This window comes from Mirounga leonina, unplaced genomic scaffold (genome assembly GCF_011800145.1).
Source record: "Mirounga leonina isolate KUSES-001 unplaced genomic scaffold, KU_Mleo_1.0 Mir_493, whole genome shotgun sequence".
In the NCBI taxonomy this organism is placed as follows: domain Eukaryota; kingdom Metazoa; phylum Chordata; class Mammalia; order Carnivora; family Phocidae; genus Mirounga; species Mirounga leonina.
The window spans coordinates 1,808,360-1,829,316 of record NW_023270780.1 but is presented as its reverse complement, the minus strand read 5'-3'; the positions used below and the strand labels follow the sequence as shown (position 1 = coordinate 1,829,316).

Sequence of the window (20,957 nt, the reverse complement as noted above, 5' to 3'; positions counted from 1 at the left end):
ATCCAACCTCTTCCCAGGCACCTTTCTTTCCAAGCACCAGCCCTCTGGAGAATCTTTCTTCCCCCAGCCTCTTATCCTGGCTTCTTGATTAAGACTAGAAAGAGGTAGGTTTAAAGGTACTGAGGTAGGGCACATGAGAGATGACATGAAGGTGGAGACCAAGGGTATGAGGGGAAGGTTCAGTTTGGTGGATCTCTGTCTATGCTTACTACAGTGTGCTTTGTGAAGCTATTATCCAAGGGTGAAATGAATTCATGGCCTGTCCTCACATTCATTACTTCCAACATACTCTCCCATTCTGTCTAATATATTCTGATAAAGTCCTACCATTTAACTTCAATAATCATCTCTTCCTTGAAACTCTTTGGCTTCCATACATTTCTGCCCCCGGATTCACTTCATTCTTTTCTACCTGTTCCTCAGTTTCTTCGACTACTTTGGTAGACAATCCCTCTCTCCTCTTTCCCCTCAATCACATTTTTCTCCCCTTTGCCTGATAGCCTTATTAAATATATTCTCTACGGGAATCTTATTTTTTTTCTCATAGCCTCAACTATCACTCATATGTGTATGACTCCTAAATCTGAATCTCCTTCCTGAACTCTCTTTGGGATTCCATTCCAGAGTTCCAGTGGCTGGTGGGATGAGACCACAGCACTTCTTCCCAAGCTGGTACTAAAATGTGCTTTCAGGTTTCTTTTTATCCTTTTTTTTTTTTTTTTTTAACTCGTCCTCAATCTGTTTTGGTTGTTTTCATATCATCCTGGCTTCCTTTAGCCCGTGTTAAAACAAACTTAACTAACTCCAAATTGCCCTGCAGAGATGTCATTTTATACCAAAAGCTCTCCCTCTCCCGTTTTCATCTTCACAAAATTTCCTTTTCAAGAACTCAAAGGAAACACTTATCCAGAAGACAATCACTATTTTATTTTCCTTTAAAGTATTTAACATGCTAACTACCAAATATTTACATTTTAAACGTAAGCCTAATTGAGGAGCTGTGTGTCTCTGTGTGGGAGGAGGAGGGATAGTTAGTGGCAAAGTGTTGAGGAGTCTGTTTGAAACCCTACGGTCTCTAACCGGAGAAACCGAAAACATAGCAAACAAGCACTCCACTCTGAGAGGGGTTGGACTAATTCACCCACTTTCTTCCCCAAATCATTTGGAATTTCTTTGGGCATTTATCCGGAGAATGGTGTAAGGGATTGAAAGGACAAATTTAAGCAAGAACTAAGAAGTTAGACTCTCAAGACAAAATTAAAAAAAAAAAAAAAAGATCATTCTTATCCCGCTCTTTTATATCTCACATTCATAGACTTTTAAAAGCACATTTAACCTACAGGTATCCAAGGAAACCGACCAAAGGGAAATTAGAAAGGAGAAGCATTGCAGTACCATTTCTATGCGAATTGATGTCTGATTTTCACTAGTCCAGCACTGTTTTTCCTCCCACGTCTTGGTGTTTATTACAGCAACAATTACCTCAGTAACAATTCCTCCAGGCTAGTTTTGTTTAAAGGTGCCTAACTTACATAATTCACCCAACTGTTTTCAAAAACGTTCAGTCCTTCATGTTGGAAGTTAAAATACTATCTTTATCTCGCGTCTGGTTCTGCACCAGAAGCTTATCCCCAGCCGGGCAGTGCCACGAAAGCTCATGTGCACCTTGGCCGCAAGGTGCTTTAAAACAGCCAAGAGCCGGTGCGTGTTTGTGTGCCAGATTATGAGTCCTGCAACCTGGGTACATAAGAAGGATGCTTTCTCCCTCCCTTTCACACTAAAAACAAAACAAATCCAGCAGGTATCAAAACCGTCCGAACGCCTAGGGAAAGCGCGCCAACCACACAAAGAAAAGGCGGGGGGCTACTGGGATTCAAAATCTTTTCCCCAGGACGAACACCCTCCCGGACCTATCGGAGTTAACTGCGCGCTTGGTCGTAGCCAATAGACACAGCGCTTCTGGTTCAGGTCCACCCTGAAGACTGATGGACATTAATGCAGCCCAATGAAACAGTGTGATGCTAAAGAATTAACCAATACATTCGGAAGGTGGGTGGAGTGTAGGCCAGGGGGTTGGCGGTGCCGTGTCATGGAGGCTCAGTCTCAGAGCAGCCATTGAAGGGGAAGGAACTGCGGTGTGTGTGTGTGTGTGCGCGCGCGCGTGTGTGTGTGTGCGTGTGTGTGTGTGCGCGTGTGCGCGCGCGCGTGTGTGTGTGCGTGTGAGTGCGCGCGAGTGTGTGGACAAGGAGGTGGGGGCAGCCGAGTTAGAGTCCCAACTCCTTGGACTCCATTTGCTATTCTCTTCTTTCTCCCCCACACCTATCTGGAGGTGGTGGGCGTTTATATTTGCTTTTCTTTTCATTCATTTCCAAATCTTTTAAAATTTAAGGGTTGGGGGTAGTGGGAAAGGCAGGAAAGGGTAAGGGAAGGGAGTAGTAGCAGAAGAGCAGGAGGAGGACATGGAGATGAAAAAGAGGATTAACCTGGAGTTAAGGAACAGAGCCCCGGAGGAGGTGAGATGACTCAGCCCCCTCCCCTTCCCCACCAGACCTGTATTCAGAGGATCGGGTTGCTGGGGGTCGGGTGGGGGTGTGGGGAGGGGTAATGAATTAACCCCCACCTGGGGTTAGGGTTGGGGGGGATATTTAATTTTAAGTGTTAAGTCATTAAAATCTACTTAAAATGGCGAAGGGTTTAAGTTTCTAGGGGCGTTTTTGTGTGGCTGGGGGCTTAGCCTCTTTAGGCTCTCTTCAGGTCGGGAGTCCAGGCCTGGTGGGGGCGGGAAGCGGAGTGCTGGGGGCCGCTCCGCCGCTTGGTTCCCTCCTCCTCCCAGGGGCCGGCGGCGTGGGCGCGACCCCCCAGTCCCACTCGCCCCTGCCGCAGCCGTCGTCGCCTGAGAAGTTAGTCTAACTTTTCTGCAGTGCTGCCAGCTCTTTCTTTTTTGGGGGGTGTCCCCGGGCTCGAGGCCGCGGGTGTGTGACGTCGCGCCGGGCGCGGGCTGGGGTCCCTGGCGGGGTCTGAGGACCGCCCGCGGCCGGCGGCGCCCACTCCCCCGGGAAGCGGCGCGCGCCGACCGCCGCCGGGCGGAATCTGGGTCAGCGGTCGCTTCCCCGGCCGCGGGTAAGTTTTGGGAGTCGTCGCAGAGACCGGAGGTGGGGAGGGGACGCGAGGCGTAATCCTCTTCGTCCCCCCGCGGTGTGACGATATTCGGCGTGTCGTATCGTAGTGGCCGCAACTCCGAATTTGATCCCTGGAGAAGCTTTCACAAAACTCAACAAATCGGTCGTAGTAGTTCTGTGCTTTAAAGATGGATTCGGCGAAACTAAATGATGCGCTCTTGCTGCTGTCGCCTTAGTTAAAGAGACGGCCTTGGGAGGGGCCACGTGAGGCTGGTCGCGGTCAACTTTTCGGGGGTCGGACGGGAGGCGTTTCCGCCTCCTTTTCGAGGGCGCCTTCTCGGCTTCCCCCAGCCCTTCCCGCCCGGGGCGGAGGGGCTGGGAACCCGGCCCGGGAGGCGACCCGTCTTTCCCTTGAGGAGTCCCCGCCGCCTGTGGGGTTTTCCGTGGGTCGGAGCGGCTGGTCGCAAGAGCGGGGCGGGTGGCCAGCGAGGAACCTCGCACTTCAGACCGCAGGGAAAAGCGTCAAGAGTCTTGTTAATTGCGGCCTCTGAAATAAACACTCGAAGTGGAGTATCAGGGATGTAGTTGTTTTCAGCAGGGGCGGGGGTGGTGCCTGTGCAAACCAGCGCAGAAGATGAGTAGGGTCTGTGGGGGGGGGCTGTGGCGGCGTGCGGAGTGGGAACCCAAGGTCTTCATGTACTTTGTTTTCTTTATGTATCCCTGAAATTAGCAAAGGGCAAGGAGAAGGAAACAGTCGCTACTATCATCCCAGAGAGATCTGGGAGTTTTCTAGGGCCTACTCTTTGGGGGCTTCAGGAAAACAAAATCAGACTTTAAAAACTGCCTCTCAGGAGCACACATTTAGAATGCTTTTGTATGTCTTGGGTTGGAAAAGTAGATTTGCTCCCCCTTTACCCTCTTTCATTTACCTACCCTACCAGTAGTAGTTTCCTTTCCAATTTTGGGGAGTGCCAGAGGTTGCCTTTTTGCAGCCTCTCCTTCCTCCCCTATGGTGTAATAACGGTCTCTTATATTTGTATAGCTCTTTACAGTTTACAAAACACTTACTGTGTTTATCATTTACTTTTCTCCTTCGGACAGACTTGTAAGGTGGATTGTATTGTTGTAGAATCCAAATTAGCAAACCGAGTCCCAGGGCAGTGAAGTTATTTACTCAAGTGGAAGAACTGGTTTTCTGACGCCAAATACCCGCGTTCTCCTCCGCTCAGCTGGACTAGGAGTCAGAAGATTGAGAATGGAGGCACAGCTCTGTCATACTAACTGGATGACCCTAGCCAAGTCATTCTTATTCTTACCCTTTGGGCCTTGGCTTCCTTACCTCTAAACAGGAGATCATAGGCCTTCTCTGGTCTCTCAAATAATTATTTCAAAGTCATATTCAGATAGAGAAGGTGGCATTCCTTGTTAAGTTTTTAGCCCTCAAAATTCCTCAGACATATTTTTGCATTGGGAGTAGAGATCCAGGGTCTCCTGTCTCCCCCTTAGATTAAGTCCTTTTAGGTGCACACCAGCAAGTTTTGTTCTACAGCTCTGACCTAATAGGAGGATGCACCCCCCCCCCCCACCATAGGGAAAAGTCCGCAAAATGCTACCAGGGTGTTACAGAGAAATAACATTTTGTCAAGGATGTATTGTTCTGGGTCACATTGTTTGGCCCTGCTATTAAGAACAAATAACCTCCCTTAGCCAGCTTTCTCAGAATGAGCTTTCTAACATTTCTTCATGAAGGGTAACAAGGTATTTTTGAGTTATGGTGGCATTTATCAACCAAAGATAAGGGGGTTTAAACTTGAAACGTGAATAAAATAGTTTACTTTTTTCTCCCTGCTGTTTTAGGGCAGCTCACTTGAACCCTTTCCCAGTAGCCTAGTCATCCCCTCACTGCATAAATACATGCCCTAATATTGAGAATCCTCATCAGGGGCAGAAGTAAGTTTCACATGGGACCTTTTTCAAAGTTTTATTTTTTATGCATCAGTGATTTGAGCAGGCATTGAACTTCTTGGTCTAAGTTTAAATTTAAAAGGTTAACTTATAATGATGACTTTAGGTTGTCTTTCAGTTTTTGGTGGGGGAGGAGAGAAAGAATCTTTGTAATGGGATTGATGGTTTTAATATTCACATTTCCAGTGTGTCTTGACCCAGGTCTTTTGCTAAACAGACTGCGAAGTAAAGAATCATTCATTTTCTGTCTTACAGGTGACAGAGTTAGTCCTTGATAATTGCCTGTGTGTCAATGGGGAAATTGAAGGCCTGAATGATACTTTTAAAAAACTAGAGTTTCTGAGTATGGCTAATGTGGAACTAAGTTCACTGGCCCGGTTGCCTAGCTTAAATAAACTTCGAAAGGTAAGTTGGTATTAAGTGTGAAATCATCATAATTTTGATGCCAAGGGCTAATATGTCTAGGTTTTGGCCAAATGAAACAACCATTCTGCCTTTTAATTAGAAGATTCTAAATTTCTAGAGATAAGAAAATGGGTTATGTAGGATTTTAGAATCAGCTCTAATACCGCTTTTAGAAATTTAAACTTAATAATGAAATTGTGTTTGACATGAATTTGGGTTTAATATCTATCAAATGTTTTTCTCTGAAACATAAAATCTATCTGTAACACATCTGGAGCCAAACTTAGAAGCTTGTTATGTAGGATTTCTAATATATTATTTGGTGATTATAGGTGGGAGTTTGGAAGTTAATAATTTGTGACAGTCTCTTGAAGCCAGAGAGAATGACAGTTGTTTTTCTTCTTCAGATTGATATATTTTAAAAATCTGGGGATGCCTGGTTAGCTCAGTCAGAAGAGCATGCGACTCTTGATCTCGGGGTTGTAGGTTTGAGCCCCACATGGGGTGTAGAGGTTATTTAAAAAAATAAAAAAACTTAAAAAAAAATCTGATCTGCCCTAAGCTTTCACCATTGTTTGTTTTTTCTCCATGTTGAATATATAGTTGGAACTTAGTGACAATATAATTTCTGGAGGTTTGGAAGTCCTGGCAGAGAAATGTCCAAATCTTACCTACCTCAATCTGAGTGGAAACAAAATCAAAGATCTCAGTACAGTAGAAGCTCTGGTGAGTGGAAGGTCTCTGGACTTGCTCTTTTTTGGTTGATTTTCTGAGATTTGCTTGTGTTTTATTTTACTGATTTATATTTCACTCTTTGAAACTTCTGAAATTTCTTATATGTTTTTATCTAGATGGTTATTGCTTTCCTTTCTCTTAGAGTAAAACATTCAGATAAATCTGTGAGAAATTTATTTTATCGTTAACTTCAGGAGTTGAATATCTGGTTTCAAACTTCCCAGTATTTTCTTAAATTCTATTCTTTTTCCTTCCTTCTTGATTTTTTTTGTTTTTTGAGTTATTTTATTATTTGCTCCTTTGTTTCCTGGTATGAGATGAAGTGAAACTCAGAAAATTGTTGCTCCAATTTTAAAAAAGCTTGGGAGGAGGAGGTTGAAAGTATTGACAACAAGCTTGACAGGATTTAAGCTAACCACATTATTGTTGTTGCCTATTTATGCACATATCTGGTCAACAAAATACATTGAGTGGCTACTATAGTAAGGCACTAAGCGAGGTGCTGGAGATTCAGTGGTGAACAAAACAAAGTTCCTACTCTTGCGGAGTTTATGTACAGGGCCTCCTTAAGAGAATTGATGTGGGGGGCGCCTGGGTGGCTCAGTTGGTTGAGCGTCTGCCTTTGGCTCAGGTCTTGATCCTGAGGTCCTGGGATCAAGCCCCACATCACGCTTCCTGCTCAGTGGGGATCCTGCTTCCCTTCTTCTCTTCTCCCCACCCCCGTCATGCTCGCTCGCTTGCTCACTCTCTCAAATAAATAAATAAAATCTTTAAAAAAAGAAATAATTGATACAATAGCCCTTCATTATAAAATTTGAAAAATCCAGAAATCAGCCTTTTGATTTCAAATATATGTTTTCTGGTTCATGAATTAAAAAGAAATAACATAGTATTTAAAATCTCGAAATGTAAGTTTTAACTTTTTACTTTTCCAGCAAAATCTTAAAAATTTGAAAAGTCTTGACTTGTTTAACTGTGAGATCACAAACCTGGAAGATTACAGAGAAAGTATTTTTGAACTGCTGCAGCAAATCACTTACTTAGATGGATTTGATCAGGAGGATAACGAAGCACCAGACTCAGAAGAGGAGGATGATGAGGGTAATCATTCTTAATGCTTATAAATATAGGCTCCAGCCTAGCCATGCACTTTAGATTGGGCCTGGATATTTGGGTGTTGAAAAAAAAAGATAGTAAGACAAGAAAAATTACAAATCCACAGCCCTAATCCTGTATTTCTTCTTTTAGATTTCTGATAGGGGAATTTAATGATTATTATACTATCAAGCTCTGTGAAATTTTATATCTGTATAAACTTGTTTAACCACCACCTAGTAAAAGTGGGAACTTTTAAAATAGTACCTTTTTTAAAAAAAAAGGAATCATTCCTTGTAGTGTTATCCATAATAATTAAGAAATAGAAACAACCTGAATGGCCTGTCAACTGATGGATAAATGAAATGTGATATATCCATACAATGAAATATTATTCAGTCATAAGAATGAATGAAGTACTGATACATGTTATGGCATTGAAAACATTCTATGTAGTGAAAGAAGCCAGACACAAAAGGCCACATTTTGTGTGACTCCATTTGTATGAAATGCCTATGAATAGGCAAATTCATAGAAACAGAAAGTAGAGTAGTGGTTGCCAGTGGGTGAGAGGAGAATGGGGAGTGACTATGAATGACTATGAGTTTTTTCGAGGTTGGGGGGGTGGGGTGGGGTGGTGATGGAAATGTGTTAGAATTAGGTGATGAATATATATTATTGGATAAATGGGTGACTAACAGATGATGGAATGGCTGTTATTAGTAATGGGACACTGTTACTCTTGGTTGAAAATTTTTTTACTGTAAAAAGAAATCTGATGGATAAACAATATTAGAAAATGATAGAATGATAGAGAAGCGGGTTTTGAAGTGTCCACAAGGTAAAACAAACTTTAATGCATGTAATGTTTCGATGAAAATCTATACATTGGAAATATTTCAGTATTTAGAAACCATATTTCGGGGTGTCTGGGTGGCTTAGTCGGTTAAGCCTCTGCCTTCAGCTCAGGTCATGATCCCGGTGCCGGGATCGAGTCCCACATCGGGCTCCCTGCTGAGCAGGGAGTCTGCTTCTCCCTCTGCCCTTCCTCCTGCTTGTGCTCTCTCTTGGTTGCTCTCTCTCTCAAATAAATAAAATCTTAAAAAAAAAAAAATAGAAACTATATTTCTCAAGGCACCTGGGCAGTTCAGTTGGTTAAACGTCTGCCTTCAGCTCAGGTCATGATCCCAGGGTCCTGGGATCGAGCCCCACATCATCGGGCTCCCTGCTCAGTGGGGAGTCTGCTTCTCCCTTTTCCTCTGCCCCTACTCCCAGCTTGTTCTCTCTCTCTCTCAAATAAATAAATAAAATCTTTACTTTTTTTTTTTTTTTTAAGATTTTATTTATTTATTTGACAGAGAGAGACAGCAAGAGAGGGAACACAGCAGGGGGAGTGGGAGAGGGAGAAGCAGGCTCCCCACTGAGCAGGGAGCCCGATGCGGGACTCAATCCCAGGACCCTGGGATCATGACCTGAGCCGAAGGCAGACACTTAATGACTGAGCCACCCAGGCCCCCATAAATAAGATCTTTAAAAAGAAATAGAAACCATATTTCTCAAATAGTAAATATGGATGTTGTAAAAGGGAAATCCTTTTTAAAGATTTATTTATTTATTTTAGAGAGAGAGCAAGGGCGCATCAGCAGGGAGAGGGGCAGAGGGAGAGTCAAGCAGACTTCCCACTGAATGTGGAGCCTGACTCACAACCCTGAGATCATGACCTCAGTTGAAATCAAGAGTCAGAAGCTTAACCGACAGCCACCCAGGCACCCCTTGGAAGGGAAATCTTAAAAAAAGAAAATCACCCTGAGATACTTTCCATCTACCCATTGACTTAAGAGTTGGAGGTGATTGGGACAAGGGCAGGTAGGATCAACATACTAGCAAGAAACATTTGCTCAGCCGTTTGCTCGTCTTTTAAAATATTTTTAAAGATGGAGATGAAGATGATGAAGAGGAAGAGGAAGATGAAGCTGGTCCACCTGAAGAATATGAAGAAGAGGAGGAAGAAGAGGAGGATGAAGATGAGGATGAAGATGAAGCAGGCTCAGAACTGGGAGAGGGAGAAGAGGAAGTGGGCCTCTCATATTTAATGAAAGAAGAAATCCAGGTGAATAGGCACTTTTTATGTGCGCTGAAAATTAATTATTTAGGCATAGGGCCAAGTACTATAAATAGTGAGTTGTGTAGAAATCTGAAAGTTGTTCCTAACTTGTGGGTCTGAGTGTATCTGTCTGCCTGTCATTTTCCCCACTGTCCCCCAGCTCATACTGTATCCAGATAATCATAAACACCTACTGATTTTACCGCCCAGATATCTTTCAAACCCATTCTGCCTGGAGCTGCATGCCACGGTATGGTAGAAACATTTTACAAAAGTTTCTGAGCCTCAGCTTCTGCATTTATAAAACTAAGATTGTATCAACCTCTTAGGCCTCTTTTAGGGATTTAACAAGATAATATGTGTAAAGTATCCAGTCCCTGGCACGTTGTAGGCACTTTCCTTTCCCCGATGATTTCTTGCTTACGGTTTTGGAGTAGCTTTCCAAATGGTCTCTCTGAAGACAGTGTCACCACTTGGGTGTCTCCTTCACAGTGTGTGCTTGCATAGCCTGTGTGCAAATGTGATCATATCACTAGCCTGCTTGAAACACTTCAGTGTTTCCCTGTTGCCATCCAGGCATACAAGGCCCATCATTATCTAGCCCCTGCTTCCTTCTCTAGTGTCTTCTCCCTCAGTACCAAATTAAATTGTCACACCAAGCTATTTCTTGCCTTTCTGTCTGTAGATACATTGTTTACTCTTATCTGAAATGACTTTACCCATGCTCTCTGATGAACTTTATTTTCTTTTTTACGGAGGTAAACGTAAGTATCGTTGAAGCCGGGAAAGTACACTGATTTTATGTACATGTTCATGACATTTTACTGTTGTATATACTTGTGTGACTGACACCCAGATCATGCTTTGTGAACGCTTTAAAAACTCAGTTCTGGCGTTGTCTCATTATTGAAGCTTTCTGTAACTTTTTATAGGTAATCACTCCTTCCTCCGTTATCTTTGATTCGCAGTTAGTCTTCTGTTGCCTGTAGACACTTTTGTAAAAACTTGTTTATTTGGCCACGTTCTACTAGATGGTGAGCTCCTTAAGGGGAGGGTCATCCGTCTTTGTATCTCAGCATCTAATACATTGACAGGGACATAGTAAGCTCACAGGAAGTTTCAGTTGACTTGAACAAATGATCTTTCGCCCATGGGAATTACTATTTTCTTGTAATGTTTTTAAATTACTGAGTTTTGTTTTCATAGTTAAAGTTTTTTTTTAAAGACTGTATTTATTTATTTGAGAGAGAGAGAGAAAGAGAGAGTGCACATGAGTGGGGGGAAGATCAGAGGGAGAAGCAGACTCCCTGCTGAGCAGGGAGCCTGATGGCAGGACTCGATCCCGGGACTCTAGGATCATGACCCGAGCTGAAGGCAGTCGCTTAACCAACTGAGCCACTCAGGCGCCCCATAATTCAAGTTTTTATTATTAAAAATAATACCTCTTATTTAGACTAGAAATTGTTAGTGTATTCTTATTTGTTCTTCTTATGACTTTTACATTGGTTAGATAGATAATATCACTGATCATTGATAATTTTTTTCTGATACCATTTTAATTATGAAACTAATGTGGAAAAAATAGAACTTAAACTTGTTTGGGGATTAGTGAGTTGGCAGCTGTCCAATAATGAAGAACAGCACTTTAAGCATTCATAGAGAGGGGCGCCTGGGTGGCTTAGTTGTTAAGCGTCTGCTTTCGGCTCAGGTCATGATCCCAGGGTCCTGGGATCGAGCGCCACATCGGGCTCCCTGCTCCGCGGGAAGCCTGCTTCTCCCTCTCCCACTCCCCCTGCTTGTGTTTCCTCTCTCTCTGTCAAATAAATAAATAAAATCTTAAAAAAAAAAAAAAAAAAAAGCATTCATGCTTGTTCAGTTTACTGGCAGTATACAGCTTGAATATTTTTCCCTTAAGCTTTATTTATTTATTTGTCAGAGAGGTAGAGCGAGAGCGAGAGAGCACAAGCAGGGGGAGCAGCAGGTGGGGGGGGGGCGGCTCGATCCCAGGACCCTGGGGTCATGACCTGAACCGAAGGCAGATGCTTAACGACTGAGCCACCCAGGCATCCCTCCCCTAAGTTTTAAGTTATTTAGTAAAATAATGGACTCATGTTATTTTGCATTTGGCTTTTTTCTTTGCCAGTAATTCTTCATTAAGTCTAAATAGTATTAAGTAGTTTAAAAATGACTTTCAACCAACTGTAGATATTGTGTTTATCATTCCATTGAATATTGGGGAATACTAACTAAAAGTGACCTAGTCAGGGCACCTGGGTGGCTCAGTCTTTAAGGTCTACCTTCGGCTTCGGTCATGATCCCAGGGTCCTGGGATGGAGCCCCACATTGGGCTCCCTGCTTGGCGGGAAGTCTGCTTCTTCCTCTGCCTCTCCCCCTGCTTGTGTTCCCTCTCTCTCCCTCCCTCTCTCTCTCCCTCTCTGTGTCGCAAAAGTGAATAAATAAAATATTAAAGAAAAAAGATTCTCTTAAAAAAAAATAAATAAAAGTGACATAGTCAAGTATAGAGCAAAAATCTCTGAGATGATACCCACAACATCAAGTCATTGTAGTACCCGGCTAGCATGGACCAGAAGTTTTCAAACATGATGAAATGGTTTAGATATTTACAATGTTTTAAATATTTTTAAATAGTTATGTTTTAAACTTACTTTTAGAAGGTGAGAGTCTGTAGAAGCTTCTGAGACTATTGAGATTTAAAAAGAAAGTAGAAGGAGATAGGAATGGGATTTGAGTAGCTGTTTTTGGTTTGAGAATTATTTTTATTTGTTACTCTTCAGAGGTAAGAAATTAATATGTATAAATATACATATTAATTTAATATAAAGAAGGGCTTTATGTGTGTAGTATATTTCTTTAAAAATGGGAATGGGGAGGGGTGCCTGGGTGGCTCAGTCGCTTAAGCAACTGCCTTCAGCTCAGGTCATGATCCCAGGGTCCTGGGATCAAGCCCCACATCGGGCTCCCTGCTCGGCGGGAAGCCTGCTTCTCCCTCTCCCATTCCCCCTGCTTGTGTTTCTGTTCTGTCTCTCTGTCAAATAAATAAATAAAAATCTTAAAAAAAAAAAATAAAGAATGGGAATGGGGGCTTTAGAAGAATTGGGAATTGTGATCCCTCTGTACTATAGAGTACAATGAGGAAACATGTTCTTTCCCATTAGTTAGGAAAAGACCATAGTTTCTACTGAACAAGACTTTGGTGAAAGCCGAGTTTTTATTGAGGAATGTTACCTCATAGATGATATTAAAAACGAAAGGCTTAGATGATAGCTGTACTTGCGGTGAGCAAAGCTTAAGGTGCAAACTTGTTGAATCACCATGTTGTACACCTGAAGCTAAGGTAATGTTGTGTGTCAGCTATACTTCCATTTTTAAAAAGGCTTACAACCATCAGTCAATTAATCTAACCATATTTTGTTAAAACAAAATCCAGAGAAGCAATTAGCTTTTGAGACTTGGACGTTTTTAAATTATCAAAGAATAAATGTGATTAATATTTCAAGTGTTTTTTTAAAAAATCACAAATATTTAAACATCCTCATTTATCATTCTCCACAGATCTGAGATGTTTAAAATGTGTCCCTTGTCTTTATTTCTCTCTCTCTTTTTTCTTTCTTTCTTTTCCCCTCCCCTTCCTTCCTCTTCCCTGTCCCCTCTTCCTTCTACCTTCTCTTCCTTTCTTTTCTTCTTTAGTTTAAAGCTTTAGGTTCTCCTGATTTTTATTGTGATTCCTTTTTATACTATTGGCTACCCCATTTATTCCTTCTCCTCATATCTTGATGGTGTTCTGGTATAGGATGCTTTTCAGTGTTTGAATTGATTGTATAAGATTGATTTCTGATATAAATGTCGTGCATTCGGGTTTCTCAGGGGATTCTAGCTATGTGCTGGGAAATTAGGTTCTGTTGAGTATCTCTAGACACAAATGGGGCTGTGGATACTGTGAAAAGGATGGGTTGTCCAAGTTTTTCCCTAACTACTCAGCAGTTCTTGACATTTGCCAATTAAAAGTATTTTGAAGGAGCAGTAAACTTTTGTGGGGCTGGAGGGGAGACCCTAGATTGGTTCCATTTTTTTCACACATATGGTAGAACTCAACTATTTGGAATATGGCGGTAAGTGTAAAAGGCCTCTGATTAGCCAAAATATAGCAACAGAAGACATTTTCTTTTCTTTCTTTTTTTTTTTTAATTTTTTTATTTTTAAAGATTTTATTTATTTATTTGACAGAGACAGACACAGAGAGAGCAGGAACACAAGCAGGGGGAGTGGGAGAGGGAGAAGCAGGCTTCCCGCTGAGCAGGGAGCCCGATGCGGGGCTCGATCCCAGGACCCTGGGATCGTGACCCGAGCCAAAGGCAGACGCCCAATGACTGAGCCACCCAGGTGCCCCCCCCCCTTTTTTTTTAAGATTTTATTTATTGGGGCACCTGGGTGGCTCAGTTGTTAGGCATCTGCCTTCGGCTCAGACACCTAACGACTGATCTACCCAGGCGCCCCTAAAAGACATTTTCTTTGTAGGAGAGTGTTCAAGCTGTTATTCTAAACCTATTTTCTCTTTTATATTCAGTTCTCTAATAAGCTTGTCAATCTATTTTCTGAATTCATAGCAGATTAAAATTGAAGTAGTAAAATTGAAAGGAGAAGGCATGAAAACTAGGAAAAGATACAATTCAAAGTAGAGGCCAGGGTCATTTTTTTTCAAATTTAATTTTATTTATTTATTTGAGAGAGAGAATGAGATAGAGAGACCATGAGAGGGGGGAGGGTCAGAGGGAGAAGCAGACTCCCCGCCGAGCAGGGAGCCCGATGCGGGACTCGATCCTGGGACTCCAGGATCATGACCTGAGCCGAAGGCAGTTGCTTAACCAACTGAGCCACCCAGGCGCCCCCAGGGTCATTTTTAATAGGAGAAAACCATCCTACGTATTTTGATAGGCTCTGAGGGAATCGGCAAATATATATTTTTTTAATTTTATTTATTTGAGACAGAGAGAATGAGAGAGAGAGAGCACATGAGAGGGGGGAGGGTCAGAGAGAGAAGCAAGCTCCTTGCTGAGCAGGGAGCCCGACGCGGGACTCGATCCAGGGACTCCAGGATCATGACCTGAGCCGAAGGCAGTCGCTTAACCAACTGAGCCACCCAGGCGCCCGGGAATCGGCAAATATTAATTAGTGTTATGTTCATGATCAAATCATTATGACTGATTATTCAAGAGAAAGGTTTTTTTTTTTTAAGATTTTATTGATTTATTTGACAGAGAGAGACACAGCGAGAGAGGGAACACAAGCAGGGGGAGTGGGGGAGGGAGAAGCAGGCTTCCCGCCGAACAGGGAGCCCGATGCGGGGCTCAATCCCAGGACCCTGGGATCATGACCTGAGCCAAAGGCAGACGCTTAACGACTGAGCCACCCAGGCACCCCAGGAGAAAGGTTTGTTAGGTTTAATATAAAACGGTAGACAGCTCCTTCCACAAAAATTGTAGATTAAGTTTTGTGATTTTTTTTGACATTGCTGTTTTGATATGTAGATTTTTAGATGTAGAAGGAACTTAGAGATCTTTCTAGATGAATACTTTCTTTTATTGAGTGGAAAACTGAGGTCCAGGGAAATTAAGCGACTTATTCAATGCATGTAACTATGTTGAGGCTAGGATTCGGGTAATTCCTATCTCACTCTATAAAATAGAAAACCTTTCTTTGAAATTGTCGAGTTACTGTGTCCATTATAGTAGCCACTGGGCACATTTGGTTATTTAAGTTAAAATTAAATAAAATGAAAAATTCAGTTCCTCATTTGTACTGGTCACATTTTACTTTATTTTATTATTTAAAGATTTTTTTATTTTTAAGTAATCTTTACACCCACTGTGGAGCTCGAACTCACAGCCTTGAGATCAAGAGTTGCATGCTCTACCGACTCAGCCAGCCAGACGCCCTTGTACTGGTCACATTTTAAATGCTCAGTAGCCACATGTGGACAGCATAGATACAGAACATTTCCGATGTTGCAGAAAGTTCTTTTAAACAGCATTGGTCTAAAACATAACTTACTTTCATAAACTAGATTTGGTTGGGTTCTTAAAAAAGACCTATGTAAGTTAGGCAGAGGTTGTCAGAACAAAGAATAACCATAGTTTTTTTGCTCTTGTTAGAATGTATTACTACCAAACAGTGAAAAGTGTGTCATGGATTTTTATTCTCAAACTGAATATTTGGTTTTCAAGGATGAAGAAGATGATGATGATTATGTTGAAGAAGGGGAAGAAGAGGAAGAAGAGGGTGAGTTACATTAGCCATAAAAAAAAATCCTAACATTAAAGTTATAGCTATTATTCACATACTTTAAAGAATGTGTTTATAATTCAAATTATTACTGGTCTCTGATTTGATTTTGGTAACATCGGGTGCCTTGAGAGGTGTAAAACCTTTTTTTTTTTTTTTTTTGAGAGAGAGCACGCAAGTGGTAGGGGGGTTTGGCAGAAGGAGAGGGAGAGAGAGAATCTTTTTTTTTTTTTTTAAGATCTTATTCATTTGAGACACAGAGATATATATAGAGAGAACATGAGCAGTGGGAGAAGCAGAGGGAGAGGGAGAAGCGGACTGCCCGCTGAGCCAGGAGCCCGATGTGGGGCTTGATCCCAGGACCCTGGGATCATGACCTGAGCCGAAAGCAGACACTTAACCATCTGAGCCACCTAGGCGCCCTGGGAGAGAGAGAATCTTAAGCAGGCTCCAAGCTTAGGGCAGAGCCCGATGTGGGACTCGATCTTAGGACCCTGAGATCATGACCTGAGCCGAAGGCAGACGTCTGGCTGAGCTAAGTCATCCCATACAACCTTTATAAAAGAGTAATTTTCTGGGGCGCCCGGGTGGCTCCGTTGGTTAAGCGTCTGCCTTTGGCTTGGGTCACGAGCCCGGTATCCTGGGATCGAGCCCCGCATCGGGCTCCCTGCTCAGCGGGAAACCTGCTTCTCCCTCTCCCTCTGCCTGGTTGTGCTCGCTCGCTAGCTCTCTCTGTCAAATAAAATCTTAAAAAATATATATATTAAAAAAGATTATTTATTTATTTATTTGACACAGAGAGAGAGAGGACAAGTAGGCAGAGCAGTGGGCAGAGGGAAAGGGAGAAGCAGGCTTCCCGCCGAGCAGGGAGCCGGATGCAGGGCCGATCCCAGGAGGCCGGGATCGTGACCCGAGCGGGAGGCAGACGCTTAACCGACTGAGCCACGCAGGCACCCATAAATAAATAATCTCAAAAAAAAAAAAAAAAAGTAATTTTTTCAGGACATTCAATAATTTCATTAAAAAAAACACCAGCCTGTAACATTTATTTTCAAAACCGGTATGAAGAGATGAGATAACCTTGAGCTTAATTTATTATTTTCTTAGGTCTTTCATTTTGAAGAGGGTGAATGAAGCCTTATCTCTAAGAGAAGAGCAGTTGAACTCCCAGATAATGTTCTTTTCAGATTTGTTCTCTAGTACTCTTTACCTAGGTCTTTCAAAATAAATTTAAAAATTTACTAATGATTCTTTTAATGACAGACCCCTAGTTCTTGATCTGTACTTCATGATTTGGCCACAAGGGTGCACAGCAAGCTGTCATTATTATGGATTTCTAAGTCTGTTAAGTGTTCAGTACACCGAGAGGAAACTTAACGTATAATTTTTTTATGGCATTAAGTTTTCAATAAGATAGATTCAAAACTGTAATTTAACAAATATTCATTTGTTAAAATTTAGTATTTTACAATTTTTCTTTCACTCTTCTTTCAGAAGAAGAAGGTCTTCGAGGGGAAAAAAGGAAACGAGATGCTGAAGATGATGGAGATGAAGAAGATGACTAGATCATTCTAAGACCAGATTCCCTAATGTTCCTGGGTGTGCAATAGAGTGATCACATCTTCTTTGTTTCTTCATGTACCATAGTGATCCCTACAGAAGATAACCTGTAACTTTTTATAGGAAAAGTGTGGTTTTACTATTTTTGCCTTATCATTCCAAATAAGATTTACTAGTCTGTTAATGATCATATTGTATGTAGAGAAAAAATTTTCCTTGACCCCATTGTGAAATTCCCTAGCAATTTATTTAGAATCTTCATTTTTCTCATTCAAACTCACTGTATTAGTTATTTTTAGCCCATAATTAAAACATGATCACTTTTACACAGGTGTAGTTTGGTGCATTTCATTCATAAGGTTATAAAGTTATTTATAAGTTAACTGAAATCACAGTCGGCTGGAATATGAAATGAAAATAGTCTCTTGACTAATAAGTTGGTTATATTTTTAGAGGTGACCCAGAGATCTTTAGTTTGAAGGCAATGACCTTTTTTGTTTTTGTTTTTGTTTGGCTAAGGGTATTTGGGTGCTTTTTTGTCACATAAGTAACTTAGAAAGTAGGAACAGAATAGCAAAGGTTCTATTCAACAATATAGTTCATGGCTTTTGTGGAGGCTTCTGAAACCTTTTAAGCCAGGTGACTAATAAGAGTTTGTTTTTGAAGGAAAAAATGCTTGTACTAAAGTTCAGAGACATGCAGGTGAGCTCTTTGTTTTTCTAGCTGAAAATCATGACATGCCAGTGGTTGTTAATTTTGTTTTGTTTTTAACTGCACGTTCTTTATTTTCCTCCCAGCAATTCTGTTATGATCACTTTCATTTTTTGTTTCACTCCCCTCCTTCTATCTCCAAAAAAAGTTGGGAAACTTATGGCTACCCAGGAAAACCTTTATTTAGTCTTTTATACCTCAACCACCTTTTCAGACTATCTCAGTTTTAAACAAGCTAAGTGAAAGAAATTGAGTATTTTTTGAAATATGAATATTATTATCAATACAGTTTTATGCAACAGATTCTGCTTTCTGTAAATCTCTCTTGGTTGACAAGATGTACAGGCTGTATTAATAGGGTGAAGAAAGAAAAGCAAAGGAAGCTTTCAGAAGCAGCATTGATGTTCCACGAAAGTCAGAACAATTGCCCCTTGATAATTAATCAAGTCAACTTTTTGTGAAGTTAGCTTCCGAAATGATTTAGATACCACACTGCAAAGTATTTCTAATTTTTCTGAGTAGAACCTTTAATTATTCTTCCTATAGTTTTAAGGTATTACCAGATACAGCATTTAATTGGAATATACTGGGCAGTTGGAAAAATATTTGAAACTAAATATTAAAATTAAGATTTGTTTTCAAGTGGAAATCCATTAAAAATAGAAAAATATCTGGGACGGGTGTGTTTCTTTATATGGCTACTAAATATAATAATATGAGTAGACAAGTACATCTCCCTTTTTGTTGTGGAGGCTCCGTGTTCAAGGCAATTGCTTTTTAAATCTTGGCTAAATTTTTTTCTGCTTTGTTTTGAATATCTGTAAGTTTTTTTAAAGTTAGCATCAGCAAATTAATTGAAGTTATACTTCTATACTGGGACACATTTAAATTACTGAGTAAAGAACTTCTTTTTTAGTTTCAGATGTATGACTTGGGGTTTTAAAGTAAAAATTACAAAGTTATTTGTGGGTAAACAAAGTTGCACAAGTGGCTGAACTAAAACTCTTGGAATAAGTTCAGTGGGGGGATTGGAATCTCCAAAAGACTAACATTTTATTCCTTTTTTAACAGTTGAAATACCCTGTTTTAGTCCTTAAGAATTCTCATTGCATAGTATATGCCAGACTATAAAATACTTATTTTTAAAATGAAATCTATATATTGACTTTCTTATCAATCATCTTATTGTGCAATCAAAATTAGAGTTCTTTGGTTTGAAAACAACATTTAGAGCCTCCAAATAACTTTTTAAGACTTATTTAGCTTTGTGGGTGGTATTTTCATGCAAATAAGTAAGGGTGGGTTTTATATTTTGTAGAAGTTTTTGGTCCTATTTTAATGCTCTTTGTATGGCAGTATGTATATAGTGTGTTAAATTTCCTCAAAACTCTCCTTTAAAAACTTTGAAGTTAATACTTTTGTGCAACTGTGTTTTGAATAAAGCCATGACAGTGTTAAAAAAAAATGCAGCACTCCTGATTATTCTTTTATTGTTTTTGACTTCCCTGTTTTTTTTTTTTCTGTGACTGCTGTAACTTAAAGTTTTTGAAATTGAATTGCTTCAAATAAATGGAAGATTTGTTGTTAATTATTAGTTTCAGTGTATGACATTCACTTTTTGAATACCACCACCGGGGGCTTTGAAGGTCTTTTTAAAAACAGAAACAGCTTGGAAGTTCTCACACACTTGGATGTCATATGAGGCATTACAATGTAGTAATTTAACTCATCATCTGCCTTACTTTCTTTTGTCCAAGAAGCAGAAAAAATTCTGAATTCCCTTAATTTTCCTTTTGGAATTGCAAACTGAGCCAGTACTTTTTATTCTTAATATTTTTAAATTTAAATTCAGTTAATAAACATATAATGTATTATTAGCTTCAGAAGTAGAGTTCAGTGATTCTTCAGTCGTATATAATACCCAGTGCCCATTACATCCCATGCCCTTAATGTCCATCACCCAGTTACCCCATCCCGCCAGGCACCTCCCCTCAAGGAACCCGCATTTGTTTCCTACGATTAAGAGTCTCTTATGGTTTGTCTCCCTCTCTGGTTTCATCTTATTTTTTCCTCTCTTCCCCTATGATCCTCTGTTTTGTTTCTTAAATTTCACATATGAGTGAAATCCTACAATAATTATCTTTCTCTGATTGACTTATTTCCTTAGTGTAATACACTCTAGTTCCATCCACAGTTGCAAATGGGCCAGTACTTTCTGCATTTTGGTCTGAAGTAATAACTTTGTTACCTAGAGTTGAAGTAACTTATCTATAGTTAACTAAAGTGATTATAAATCTGTTGTACACCAATAGTTGTTTTTTTTTTTAAGATTTTATTTATTTATTTGACAGCACAAGCAGGGGGAATGAGAGAGGGAGAAGCAGGTCCCCACTGAGCAGGGAGCCCCACTCGGGGCTTCATCCCAGAACTCTGTGATTATGAGCCAAAGGCAGATGCTTAACTGACGGAGCCACCTAGGCGCCCCTGTACACCAATAGTTTTAAAGAATGAATCCAAAGTCTTCATTTACACTGTAGAGCGTTTATCTTCAGAATCCTTAGATAATATAATACAAACAATTCTTGCGTGTTCACCTTGACTGAAACCTGAACCAATGTTTTTTTTGCTGTCTTTTGTTTTTCCAGTGAGAAGTGGTTTGTAGACAACTCTGGAATGTATTGTACAAAGTCAAGGCACAAATATGTTAATGTTTTTGTGACTGCTTACAGTTTAATATTGAAAAGGTATTTTAATTACAGAACTCTGCTCCTTGAGAGATGGAAAATATTGAAGTATAGCTCAACTATAGAAATTGTTTATTAAAATTAATGTTTTTGTGTGTATGTGTTTTACATCTTTAAAAAATTCAAAGCCTTTTTCCCCTTGGTTAAAGAAAATGGTAGAACTACACTAAAAATTTTTGGTGGTGGTAGAGAATGAAGCAATTCTGTGAGAGATTGTGT

The 20,957-nt window shown here is 40.6% G+C and overlaps 1 protein-coding gene across 4 annotated transcripts; it reads left to right on the top strand.

Moving 5' to 3' along the window:
• Nucleotides 1-2,091: 2,091 nt before the first annotated feature.
• ANP32E (acidic nuclear phosphoprotein 32 family member E) lies at nt 2,092-19,588 on the top strand. 4 transcript variants are annotated; one of them, XM_034989914.1, is made up of 7 exons: nt 2,097-2,513; nt 5,340-5,489; nt 6,093-6,215; nt 7,160-7,325; nt 9,254-9,429; nt 15,666-15,720; nt 17,218-19,588. In XM_034989914.1, the coding sequence occupies exons 1-7, from the start codon at nt 2,460-2,462 to the stop codon at nt 17,286-17,288; spliced, it is 795 nt and encodes a 264-aa protein (XP_034845805.1). In that variant the 5' UTR covers nt 2,097-2,459; the 3' UTR covers nt 17,289-19,588. The 4 variants fall into 4 exon arrangements, with proteins under 4 accessions (XP_034845807.1, XP_034845805.1, XP_034845808.1 ...); XM_034989917.1 differs by lacking the exon at nt 2,097-2,513 and adding an exon at nt 3,101-3,120; XM_034989915.1 differs by lacking the exon at nt 2,097-2,513 and adding an exon at nt 3,140-3,282.
• Nucleotides 19,589-20,957: the final 1,369 nt, after the last annotated feature.

Coding starts and splice junctions, on each gene's coding strand:
- ANP32E (XM_034989914.1), top strand. CDS start 2,460: ATGGAGATGAAAAAGAGGATTAACCTGGAGTTAAGGAACAGAGCCCCG. Junction 5,490..6,092: donor GCTTAAATAAACTTCGAAAG/GTAAGTTGGTAT, acceptor TTGAATATATAG/TTGGAACTTAGTGACAATAT. Junction 7,326..9,253: donor AGAAGAGGAGGATGATGAGG/GTAATCATTCTT, acceptor ATATTTTTAAAG/ATGGAGATGAAGATGATGAA.